Genomic DNA, 13,507 nt, shown 5'->3' with positions numbered 1-13,507 from the left:
TTGTTTTGACAAATTGATGATCTTGATGATATTTGGAGGTTATGTTTCAAATTTGATTAAATCATATATTGGATTGTTAAAATTCGAAGAGCAAATTTGCGTTTCTGGGTAATTTGCACTTCAGGCCTATTTGGTCTTAAGTGCATGAAAGCGTTGGTTGCACTTCAGACCTTCGGCATTAAGTGTATCTGAAGTGCAAGTTTTCACTTCAGACTTATTGGCCTTAAGTGTAGGAAAACGTTTGTTGCACTTTTGACTTTTTGGCCTTAAGTGCATCTGAAGTGCAATTTTTCACTTCAGACTTATTGGCCTTAAGTGCATGAAACCATTGGTTACACTTCAGATCTGTATGACCTTAAGTGCATCCTAAATGCAATTTTTCACTTCTGACTTATTGGCCTTAAGTTTAGGAAAACGTTTGTTGCACTTCAAACATCTAATGTGCAATTTTTCACTTCAGACTTATTGGCCTTAAGTTTAGGAAAACGTTTGTTGCACTTCAAACCTTTGGGCCTTAAATGCATCTAATGTGCAATTTAAGTGCATAAAATTGGTTACACTTCAGACCTATTTGGCCTTAAGTGCATCTGAAGTGCAATTTGTTTTATTTCAGACTTATTAGCCTTAAGTGTAGTAAAATATTTGTTGCACTACAGACCTTTTGGCATTAAGTGCATCTGAAGTGCAATTTTTCACTTCAGAACTATTAGCATGAAACCATTGGTTACACTTCAGACTTATTTGGCCTTAAGTGCATCTGAATTGCAATTTTTCACTCAGACTAATTTCATTTTAACTTCAGACCCGATAAGTCTGAAGTTGATCGTAAAGTAAGTATGCTTGCAATTTTTTTTGCGAAGTGGGTATGAGTTCAATTGTGACCCCAAAATCGGGTATAGATGCAAAAGCCCCTTAAGTATTGCACTTAGAGCCTGTTTGACCAAGCTTCTGGAAAGACAAAAGTACTTTTTTTTTTGTCAAAAGCCCCTTATATACAGTTTTTCTGCTTTTGGAGAGAAGCTACAAATTCTAGCTTCTTCGAAGAAATAGATGCAGAAGCAGAAGTAGAAAATTAATTTATTCAAAACAAAAATAACCTTACAAAATTTTTATATTTTTCAAATTATCCCTTATTAATTTAATTTTCTTTTTTCCTTTTCCTTTTGTTTTTTATTTACTATACCTTTTTTTTCCCTTTATATTTTAATTCTCTTTCACCTATTCGTAAGAGTGAATTTTAAATTTATATTGAATGATATATTTGATATATTCAAATTATCATATAAATAATAAGTAATACCAAATACTCAGTGTTGTTGCTTTGAAATAACTATATTTTATATTGATCGAAATTTTTAATTTATCTTTTTACTTTATGTTTGATATTTAAATTGAATTCTTTTATAATAAATATTTTTTTTAAAATAATATTAATTGCAAACTGAACCTTTACTGTCATTTTCGTAATTTTATACTTAAAAGTATTTTTTGAAAATATTGGCCAAACACGTTGAGCTTGCAAAAAGCACTATTAATTAGCCAAACACAAAATTACTGTTTTGCAAAAATACCTTTGCAAAAGCAATTTTGAATAAAAGTACTTTTCAAAATAAGCAGTTTTTGGTAGCTTCGTCAAACGGGCTCTTAGCCGCTCTTTACTCGATTGTTCTATTTTTTAATCACTAGTCTTAGGATACGCGCTTTGCGCATCTTCCCTAAGTTAATGAATAAATAATTTTAGAAAAAAAAAGGTAAAACATCAATTAAACGTTTAATGACAGAAGTATATTTTACAAGTAAAATAATTATACAAAATTGACTGATATACAATAGTTTATATATATAACTTGGGAGAAAAATATTTCTTGAATGGATCTGTGAAGTTGCTGTATTAAATCCAAATATGCATGTTCAATAAAGGGAATCTTACGGAAATATCAAAAATAAGTCCTAACTTACCAACCTCCAGCCATTAATCATAGACTTATCAAAACTAGCCAATCACATACAAAAATTAAAAACCCAAATAAATAAGGATTTTTTTTCTCCAAGAATGATACGCAAAGATCTCCCTTCGTATTTTTAAGCGTATCAACAACATTAGATGCAAGACGGAAAGAAAATTTCATGGATGAGTTAGCAAACAAGGTGTGAAATACAATTATATATATATATATACACACACATATAAGATTCCAAAAATCTAAGCAAAAAGAGCCTATTTCAATGTGTATGGTTGGAGGTGATTTGGACTGAATTGATATCAAAATTCGTAGTTAAAATCGAGTTTAAAAAATTCTTCCGGGACACATATATCACGCATGTATGTCACACACAGGTATACATGTGATACAAATATGATACTAATATCCACCACCGGCAAGCGACCGAGGAATGCGGATGGGTATAAATTATGGTACTCTGGAGGCTCGAAGGATAAGAACAGAGTAGATATTTTGGTGGACAAGGAACTTAGAGAGACGGTGGTAGAGGTTAGGCGAGTGAGCGATAGATTAATGGCTATTAAGTTAGTGGTTGGAGGGCTCACTCTGAATGTCATTAGCGCTTATGCTCCCCCAGCGGGCTTGGATGAGGAGGTTACGAGGCGTTTTAGGAGGGTTTGGATGAGGTGGTGCGTGGTACTCCGCCCATGGAGAGGTTATTTATAGGAGGGTATTTCAACGTGCATATCGGGATGTCTGCTAGTGGCTATGGCGAGGTTCATGGCAGCTTTGGCTTTGGGGATAAGAACGGATGTGTCACTTCTCTGTTGGATTTCGCTAAGGCTTTTGAGTTGGTGATTAAGGACTCTAGTATTTTGAAGAGGGAGGAGCATTTGGTTACTTTTTGAAGTACGGTGACTAAGACTCAGATTGATTATCTCCTCCTTAGGAGGTATGATAGAGGGTTGTGCAAGAATTGCAAAGTTATCCCGAGCGAGGCACTCGCGACTCAACATAGGCTCTTAGTGATGGACGTCGGCATCATGATAAAGAGGAAGAATAGCGTGGTTCGGGGTCGTACGAGGATTAGGTGGGGTGCCTTGATGAAGGATAAAGCTCAGGAGCTGGAGGGGAGGTTGTTGGCTATGGGGGCTTGGAGGACTAGTGGGGACACAAACAGTATGTGGACAATGACGGCAAACTGTATAATGGAGGTTGTGAGAGAGGTGTTAGGGGTCTCGAAGGGTTACTTGGGCGGTCACAGGGACGACTGGTGGTGGATTGCCGAGGTCCAGGGAAATGTGGAAGGAAAGAAAGCGGCGTACATGGAGGTTAGTGGAGAGTACAAACGAGGAGGAGAGGAGGATGAACAGATAAAGATATAAGACAGTTAGGAAGGTAGCGGAGTTAGCGGTCACGGAGGCTAAGACTGCAACGTTTAGTCGCTTGTACAAAGAACTGGGGACAAAGGCAGGGACAAGAAGTTATTCCGGCCGGCCAAGGCGAGAGAGAGGATGGCTCGTGATCTAAACCAAGTGAGGTGCTTCAAGGACGAGGAAGGAAGAGTGTTAATGGAAGACGCTCAAATTAAGTTGAGATGGCAAACTTACTTTCATAAACTGCTGAATGATGAAGGGGATAGGGACATTGTGCTAGGTGAATTGGAGCACTCTGAGACTCCCCGTGATTTTATTGCTTATTGTGTCTGTAGTATTGTGTCATTGTTATTGCTTTTCTTTCTATTTTCTGGTTGTTACGTTGCTGGTGTTATCTTTTTGGCTTCCTTTGTTGTTACTGCTCCACTGTCTCTTTCCATCTTCGTGAGCCGAGGTTCTATCGGAAACAACCTCTCTACTCCTCTGGAATAGGTGTAAGGTCTGCGTAAATACTACCCTCCCCATACCGCACTTGTGGGATTCCACTGGGTTGTTGTTGTTGTCATTGTTGTTGTTGATGTGATACACGGTGTGATACACATAATCTTTTTCCTTGTTCATGTTCTACTTCGAATTTACAATTCAAATCACCTCAAAACTCTAACAAATCTTCCCAAAACTGAGATTTAAACTCCTTAAGAAGTATCCAATTAATTCCAACAACACTCACTCAAAAGAAAGCAAAAATTTGACATTCTTTTGGATACAAATAACTAATTGGCTAATATTTTTGAATTGACTAATTTTTTTACTAACTTATTTATGAGATGACATAACTGGTAATTTTCCTTCAATAAAAAGAAAAATATTATAAGTAAATTTTCTAATTCATATAGTTTAAATTTTAATATCCTAAATATTAGGCCTTACTGTATAATATTTCATATAAGCAAGTTTTAATAAGCAAAGTTTTAGTTGAACTTAAAGTCCTAAATCTTAAAAAAAAATAAAAAAATTAATGACTATTTTGTCTAATATGAAATCTACTTTTAATAGTATTAGGGTGCGTGCTTTCCCTAACGCGCAAAGCAATTGTTGGTCTATATAGTATGCGCGTGTACTATTTTCGATAAAAATATATGTTTAAGAATAATACAACTAATATTCAAAACATATACTTGAGATAATTGACAGAACTTTTTTAACTATGGATTGAGAAATTACAATGTGATGCTTGATATATCTATAAATTCTCTTTCGCTAGTGCATGAAATTACTCGAACAATAAAAGGTTTAATTAGATTAAGACAACGACTTCAAAGAATATTTTTAATTACAGACAATCCAACTAATTATATATGTAGTATACTTCATTTATTTGCATTAAATTGATTGCTATTTGATTAGTCTAAAAGTGATGTAATTTATTTTCACGATTCCAATTTTCCTCCGTAAGATATCGTGATGACACCTAGTCTCTACAACTAGGTAAACCTAACAAACAATAATAACTAAACAGATATAATCAACAAGTTACTGAAAACAACTGAATAATAGATAAAAACCTTCCAAAAGCAGAATCTCACAATACGCACCCCAAAACTGGTGAAACTGAGTCATAAGCTCTATAGAATAATTCTAGAATATCTAATACATCACTCTCTGAAAGAAATACAACATGAAGTAAAATAGGGAAGGTGACTCCGCGGCTTGCGGATGTGGAGTAGGTGTACCTTAAAATCTCCCTACCAGCAGCTACAATAACCTCTGATGACCGGCACGAGCAGACGTACATGGATCTACACAAAAAAATATGCAGAAGCGTAGAATGAGTACACCACAACAGTACCCAATAAGTATCAGACCTAACCTCAGTAGAGTAGTACCGCGGCCAGGTCAAGACACCTACTAGTATATAAAATAGACAGTATAAAAATGTAATACGGATATGTAATGAAAAGTGAAGAAACAATTGATACGGAACATGATAGTAGCAAGAACTAGTACCGAAAATAAACAATAGAAATGGCATAAAAGAAGCAACTAAAGTGCTACAATGATCATGTACGAACAACAACTGCTAGAATAATAAGGAATGACACAACAAGATATATTTTCCACCAAAAACACCTTCAACATGAAACGAATAGCAAGAATCACAACGAGGTACCCCCTCGTATAATGAAACCAAAACTGAGGTACCGCCTCGTATAATCAAGAATCACAACCGAGGTACTGCCGTATTCACATTTCTCAATTGCAATTGCAATCTTTCTTTATACCGCCGCGTGAGCCTTACATTTGAAAATAGGGTTTGAAAACAGTTTTTCCGAAATATCTACACGCACTTTAGCCCACCTTATGATGCCGCGTGGCTTCACGTAGTTCCCCTTCAAGCAACACCCACATAAGTCCCACCTTATACTGCCGCATGCACATCAACCCCAAGCATTATACCGCTGCATGCGCGTCAATATCGTATCACAATAACAAATACATCTGGGAAGTCTCTCACTACCGGAACTGACTCAACGGTAGGAATATCAGCATTAACATCCCTCACAAAGGATACATAAACATCACACCCCTTCTCAACCATCCGCTGAGCGTTTAGAAATGAGATAACCCTGCTAGGAACATAATCTAATGCACCCCTCCACTCTAGCCGTGGTAATCCTGGCATAGCCAGCATCACAGTCTTGGCATGACAATCTAGAATAGCATGATAGGGCGACAACTAGTCCATGCACAAGATAATATCAAAGTCTACCATACTAATTAACAATATATCAACTCTGGTCTCAAAACCATCAATAACAACTAAATATGATCGATACACGCGGTTCACGACAATAGAATCCCCCACAGGTGTGGCCACATGAACAGGAGAACTCAAAGAATCACGAGATACATCCAAATATATAGCAAAGTAAGGTGACACATATGAATAAGTGGATCCCGGATCAAATAAGACTGGTTCATCTCTTTGGCAAACGGAACCATACCTGTAATGACTAAGAGGGTGTTTGGCTAAGCTTATAAGCTGGTCAAACTGGCTTATAAGCACTTTTTGGCTTATCTACGCGTTTGGTAAAATTAAAAGTGCTTATAAGTTAAGTGCTTATAAGCCAAAAATAAGCCAAAAGCCATAAGTTGGTCTCCCCCAACTTATCAAATTTCAGCTTATAAGCAGTTTAAGTTTGACCAAAATATTTACTATTCTATCCCTAAATACTTCTTTTTAAAACAAAACTCTTCGTATACCCAGTTCTTTAGCTGCATATTATTAATTTCAGCACTTTTATCCAAACACGTAACTGCTTATTTTTTAAATCAGCTTCAGCACTTAAAAGTGCTTTTCAGCACCTAATACTTATCAGCTACTCTAAATCAGCTAAGCCAAACGGGCTCTAAGTCTGAAGCAACTGCCTCTGTCCTACGCGGAGAAGCATAGAATTTGGCCTGGCCTCCCCTCTAGGGCGACCTCTACCTGCCTGTCCCCCACCCCTAGCTGGCTGTGCGGGTGGAGCGGCAACTGGGGCAGCAATCATGGCTTGAGAAGTCTGCGGACCTGACTGAATCCGTGGAGCTTGAGTAGTCTGGGAAGGTGCAACCTTCCTGAGTCCGGGGCAGTCTGTGATCATGTGGCGGGTATCGCCACACTCAAAGCAAGCTAATTCTGAGAATTGATAATCCACCAGAAGGAGCCCAAATTTACTCTTTTACCATTGGCAGGCAGTTAAAGACTCCAAAATTTGATTGAGTTGGTTTCAAATTTGAAGCATAAACATACATTAGAAGATTCAGCAAAAAGTCCATATAAACTGGGCAAGGCAAGACAAGCTAGAAATGTGCAATGATAGCTCTTATGCATGAGTAGAAACTCCTAAATTGAAATACTTGACAAAATCTTGAGATAAATCCACCTATAGCATAAACTCAGAAAACAATATAGGAATCTTATTACTACAATGTTTGATCATCTTCTGGAAACATTTGTTCATGGAAGGACTGAAGCAGATCGATATAATGTTTTACTGCCAACTCAAACTTTAAGCCTAAATGCCTATAGAGATGAGTGTTGGGAAATGCTATAAAAGAAGTTTGAGAGTAAAAATATGTGAAGAGTACAGTGGGATCAAGCAATCAAATAAACGATAAACAAGTAGGATATGTTTAAGATTAGACACTGTAACTGATGCAAAGAAGAGTGTGGACATACTAAAACTAAGAATAGAAATTTAGCAATCACTTGAAACCATAATTTCTCTATTTTATAGCACAAAAAAGGGGGACAAAAGAAATTTCAGATCCACATGACATGGTTGTGTAATAATGCTAAGGGATTTATGTAAAACATAAATCATTGTCGAAAGAATGAAGCATGTAAAAAATAATGTACAGCCCTCTTGTTTAAGTTACCTGTGCTTTTAAGAGAAAGATAAAATGAAAAAGGGAACTAATTTGAATGTAAGACATGCATTTACATCCACTGCATAATCACTTATTATTTCAAGTTGGCAAAACTTGTCACCTTTCCAAATGAATAAGAATGTAAATATACCATAAAGCAAAGTATTAATTTAATTATTTCTGAGAATTCACCTCTAAAGTAGCTTTTGGTGTCCACGAATGTATTAAAAAGGAGATCCAGGGGGAGGGCTACAACATAACAAGTTGGAGAGAAAATTGCACAGATATCTTCAACTCCACTGTTGTTAATAGTTTGGAAGAAGAGGAAAAAGTTGTCAAATATATGTATATATATGGGGAAAATTAAGTTTCAAAAGAAAGTTAAAGGCATTTCGAAATCATGACTCAAAAGTCCAAACCTATCTATATATTTTTGCAACAGTACATCTTAGGGTATGAGAAAATTTTCAGAAGCCGTGTTAACATGGCTGGGGGATTTCTGTGAAACATTAACCATATTTCCAAAAATCATGATCATGGCGCAAGGTTTCACACTACTAGTGTCAGTTGCGTGAGGCACATAGTAAAAAAAATCGGTTAGTGACAAATAATATAAAGGTGCAGAGAAGGCCTCTCCCCTTTAAAGGGACTTTAGCTCTGGTCGTTCTCCAGAGTTTGAGGCAGGTAGTTGCCTAGTTTTCATTAATTACATGTAAAGTACACTCACTAAAAAAGGTTTGTCAAATTGTTGCTTTATAATTATAAATATAGTAGAGCTCATTATAGTAGTACAGCTTGAAGAAATATGTTCCAGAGCAATTAGGTATTTTGTAGGATCAATTACCTTTGTGGCTTCATATCGCTGTCTTTTATGCCCTTTCCATAACTAAAAATGTACAAAACCACAGAAGTGGAGATAAAACGTAGGGTAGAGAACCTAATGAAAACCCTGTGAAGTTAAGGTGAGGTAAATGAAGTGAGAAAGAAAATGGAAAAACAACTAACGAACATAATACAAATACTACTCCTTAAATCAGTCTTCGAGTTGCTTTACATTCGAAAATAACTTGTTATTAGAATTCATTGCAAAACTCAGCTTGAAGGAAATGTTAGAGCCCTGACATATGCTGTTGGATCCTATACCTATATGCCTTCATTCTCTCTCTGCCTTTTCTCGTTATGGCAAGAACACAAAATTACAAATGTGACTATAAAATGTAGGGTGCTGACTGACTATTATGGAATACCCTACGAAATGAGACTCGATTGTAATTGTAACTTATCCAAAACCTGCAGATGGAAAAATCAAATTGCCAAATAGCATCCTAATCATTACTTGAGTTGACATCAGATTGAGTCACCGACAACACAGCTTACACTGTTGACTTAACAAGGCTTATGATGTTCACCGTTGACAGAGATGTCTCTTGAGTTCTTGCAACAGAACAGACTTGACACTTACGTTTCTCACAACTTACTGAATGCTGTTTATCTTCTGCCAAATGTGTCCCATAATTTCTCTGCATTCTCAAATCCACGATATATCAGAACGGAATAAAACTCAAGCGACAAATGCATATAATACTGCTTAATCAGCAGACAAAATAGTCTCAATATGACATGAAAATGCATGACGTAGTGTACAGCATACCATTGCCTAGGCAAATTTAGGCATTTGTATGAAAATTGATATGGATTACATATGATTCACGATCCATTGTTAGATTGAGAAATGTCTTAAAAATATCCAACTTACCCACTCTATTGGCAGACGTTAGCTTTTAGATGTCATCAAAGAAAATTGAATGACTATTGTGTTGCTGAACTCTTTCTTTACCATGAACTCCATTGAGTCTGCAGAAAGTAAAGATATCAATCGATGATCATCGAGGAAGTGAAAACATTCTGTCCTGTACTGCAGATTGTATTACTTTATTTAAAAAGAGACTTTTGACTGGTTTTTAGTAAATGCCCATGGAGGGTAAATAAACTATCTGTAAAATAGAACCACGCTATGCTGCATCCATATTCCCCATCCAATTGCAGAATATTGAAACTTTTGTCATCTTCAACATCTATCCTCTAACAAGTGCATGTAACAGCGAGGTTGGTACTGATCAATAATTCATAAAGCAGAAAAGCATACCTTAAACTATGAGCCTCATTTGTGGAAAAACATCACAAAGGTTTTAATAAACATGCTTAAGACTCTTGATTCGTGCAAGTCAAATTTTCTACTCTCATAATTGATGCTCTTAAGGGCCTTCTCAAGAACAAAATGGGTTGTACAAGCACACATTCTAGGTAGCAGAAAAGCAGACTTACCTCGAACTTGTTATTCCAGGTTAGTCGTATTCCAATGTGCTAATGGCTGCAACCAGTCTATCATAAGCACTTCGAATTTTATGTCTTTCTTCAATTGATATGGTAATATCCCCAGAAGACTGCAAACATAAAATTGATTACATGCAACGAACATCAAAATGAAGCCTAATGCTGGTCGAATTAACATAGAAACAGATTGCCTCTCTTTTTTCCTTGCCAAAACCAATACACAAAGTTCTGTTCATCAATCTTTTGGAATTAGTTCTTAGCATAACATATAGTAAGCACCATCGCACAAATACATAAAGTAAATGATCCTTTCTTCCCCCCCCCCCCCCCCCCCCGGGGCAACCTGAAAGAGAAATTTTTACTCTTTTGTTGAAGACATAATTAAGCAGATAAATATGCACTCCCTCTAACAGCTTAAGCATTTAGATGAGATGGTCACACAGTATTCATTGAATAGAGCAGGCAGATGTCCTGGATACGAGTCTTACCGTCACATATTATCAAAAAGAATTTCCATGTGCTTGGCCAATGAATAAGAATCAGGCTCGCATGTGAAGGGGCATGCTGATACATAATTATGCAGATAAAACTGTACTCTCTGAAATAGTTTAAGTTTTTAGATGAGATGGTCACGCACTATTTAACACTCATGAAAGCTTGAAGCAGCAGCACTAAAGGAACTCTCTTTTTAAAAGTTTCGGTTTATCAATTTATACGGTTTAACAGGGACAAGAGCTAGCAACACTTGCAGCTTTTGAAATTATTATGCATCCAAAAAAATTAATATAACCACGACTCTGGCAAAGTAAAACATAGGGACCAGTAACCTTCATAGTATAAATTACAAATGAGTTGTACTATATGCTAGCTTGGTTGAGAATTAGAAAGCTTTCACCTCAGAGTTTGAAGTCATACCTTTAGCGTAAGCATGCTTTGTAATATATTCGTAATCTCTGTCTTGCATGCCAGAAGAAGTTTCTGCATCTTAACATCCCCATGCATAAGCAAGAGAAGAGAGGCTATAGAAAGAATTCTGCTTGAATGATCCTTCACCAAAGCACCATCCTGATGAGGCAAAAGCGTTGAAACATTGGCACTGATGAATGATTCCATCACTTTCAATATCTGATTTAACAGTATGTTACTCCTATCAAGTAAGAAAAAACCAGGAAGGAGGTAATAATGCCTCGTCTGTCGAATCAATATCTTAGAAGACTCATTATCTTCCTCTGGAATGTGCTACATCAAAGTTAAAAATCAAACAAAAAGCCATGAGTTGAAGGTACTACAAGCAAATGAAATTAAGAGCGAAATCCCAGCAAGAATGCAAATTAAGAACAAGTTCCTACCAACAACACAAATCACAGCTCTGACAGCATGGGTTTTCCTTTCATTTTTGTGTTTTTTTTGGTTTGGGGGGGGGGGGGGGTAGGGAATCTCAATAAAGTCGAGTTAGAAGTTTTCATTCTTGTAAGCCACAATTCAATGGTAGAGAATTATCTAAGCACCATGAAAGATGAAGCAACAAGTAATCAGCTGATCTATAACAAACAGTTTATAAAGTTGCAGGAAACTAACCAGCAAAAAATACTTACAGTCATAACATCTAAGAAGTACTCCGGAAGGACATCGCTTAATCTATTTATTGTCTGCTCGGAAAGTCTTGTAGGTTTTGAATCCAGTGTGATAAGCAATCTTATAAAACCATATATGTTATCTACTGGTCGTTTGTGAGACTGCAGAACAAATAAAACCAAGAGCTCAGTGGCTGGAGAAATATTACGTTCAATTATCACAAAATGAAGCACTATCAATACAGTAACTCTTGCTGTTTAACTCACTATCTCATCAAGAACAACTTTTTCCAGCAACTGCAGAACGAGCACATCATCTCCAATCTGCGACAAACAAGAACAAACAACCCTAACAACTGATTTGAAGGTTCCACGATTTGACTTCCCTTCATGCTTCTTAGTAGGATAGATTTTCTCTGCAGAAAAGCATCCAGGTTCCTGATTTAATTTTTATAAACTATCGGTCATAGCAAAAGAACAAGTAATGTGATGTCTGAAAGAGAAAGTACTTTCGCATAAAAAAAGTGAAAGGGCTTCTTAGTTATACTCATATCTCAATACCTGCCAATTTCTTTGCAGTAATCCTTCTATCAGTTTCTCTTCTTATTGACTGTTAAATTGCTAATCAATAAACTAGGGAATCATTCTGTCTTTTAGTCCAATATAATTATCATTATATGCAATGTAACATACTGACCATAACATTTGCTCTATTTCTCTAAAAAGGGCCTAATTTGCCCCTCTACTTTCATTTATTGTTCAATCTTGTCCCCCGTTAAAACTTTCCGTTCAAATATACCCAGGCCATCCATCAAAGTTCTATATTTGCCCCTATTTTAACGGCAAGACACATGGCGCCTTCTGAGAGATTGGACCAACCCAACATTAAATTTAAAAAAAAACAATCCGACTCGTTACCCAAAACCCACCCAACCCTATTCCCCTGTTTCTATTAAACGCTGCACAATCATAAGCCCTAGCAGCATCCACGTCAGCATCAAAAGTTCCTAACCAAATCCTCGACCCTTTCTTATTAGGATCTCTTATCTCTGCTGCAAATTTACCCCATGGCCTTCTGCTTACTCCTTTGTAATTCTTCTTATTTTTGTAATTATTACTACTAGTGGGAATATACTGGGTTTGTTGTTGTTGTTCGTAATTATTACTACTTGTTGTATCTGTTGAAATAGTTGAGTGGAACTAACAGAGCTGTCGGAAGTTGGGCTGAGATTAGTGTCTGAGTTTGTTTTGAATCTGGGAATCACTGAAGTAATGGGAAATTGGTTTGTACGACGTGGGAGAATCTGAGAGTCAATGATTGGAAATAGAAAGCTCTGTTTTTGCTGAGGTGAAAACAGGGGAGATATGATTGGAAAAGCACTATATGGTTATCATTTATGCAAATTTGAATCTCTCCTCTGAGAGCTGTTGACATTGTTCTTGAATTATATGTAGAATTTTCACGTGCTAATTAATTGGTTTTGCTAGATTTTGAGGAGTTCCACTTCAATTTAAGATGGAGAATTTGGGGTTGTTTTCTGGGAACAAGCCTTTGAAGTCTAAGGAAGGTGAGTTTTGAATCCCATATTATACACAGTGGGGGCAACACCTTCTGATATGCGGTTCAGATGCGTTGCTTGGTTCATGGAATGTGAAAAAGGGTCCATTATTGAAGCCTTCTCACCAAGGGGAAAAACTGATATGGTCTGGAAGCATTGGGGTATGCCATAGGGGTTTAAGAAGAGTAAGAGGGGAATAGGGTCGCACAGACTATGGGTAACAAGTCGAGTTGGTTTTTTTTTTTAAATGTTGGGTTGGTTCAATTTCTCAGAAGGCGCCACGTGTCTTTGCCGTTAAAATAGGGCCA

At 36.7% G+C, this 13,507-nt stretch overlaps 2 protein-coding genes and 1 long non-coding RNA gene across 3 annotated transcripts in view; 1 reads left to right on the top strand and 2 right to left on the bottom strand.

The window, feature by feature from the left end:
• On the top strand, nt 2,358-2,851 carry LOC109230114. Its single transcript, XM_019395643.1, has 2 exons — nt 2,358-2,632; nt 2,731-2,851. The coding sequence occupies exons 1-2, from the start codon at nt 2,358-2,360 to the stop codon at nt 2,849-2,851; spliced, it is 396 nt and encodes a 131-aa protein (XP_019251188.1).
• On the bottom strand, nt 4,857-8,334 carry LOC109229233. Its single transcript, XR_002068525.1, has 2 exons — nt 7,925-8,334; nt 4,857-5,118 (listed from the first exon to the last, which is right to left on the bottom strand). It is a non-coding gene; the product is annotated as an uncharacterized LOC109229233 (long non-coding RNA).
• Nucleotides 8,722-13,507, bottom strand: part of LOC109229232 (testis-expressed sequence 10 protein-like) — a 38,553-nt gene continuing 33,767 nt past the window's right edge. The window contains exons 16-21 of the mRNA XM_019394606.1: nt 11,908-12,056; nt 11,662-11,802; nt 10,982-11,305; nt 10,058-10,176; nt 9,489-9,586; nt 8,722-9,252 (exon numbers count right to left, since the gene is read on the bottom strand). Coding sequence (XP_019250151.1) covers nt 10,078-10,176; nt 10,982-11,305; nt 11,662-11,802; nt 11,908-12,056 — 713 coding nt within the window. The 3' untranslated portion in view covers nt 8,722-9,252; nt 9,489-9,586; nt 10,058-10,077. The remainder of the gene's footprint in view (nt 9,253-9,488; nt 9,587-10,057; nt 10,177-10,981; nt 11,306-11,661; nt 11,803-11,907; nt 12,057-13,507) is intronic.

The sequence above is a fragment of the Nicotiana attenuata genome, chromosome 7, assembly GCF_001879085.1.
Source record: "Nicotiana attenuata strain UT chromosome 7, NIATTr2, whole genome shotgun sequence".
Taxonomy (NCBI): Eukaryota; Viridiplantae; Streptophyta; class Magnoliopsida; order Solanales; family Solanaceae; genus Nicotiana; species Nicotiana attenuata.
Note: the sequence above shows the minus strand (reverse complement) of the source record. Positions and strands in the feature narration are given on the sequence as shown.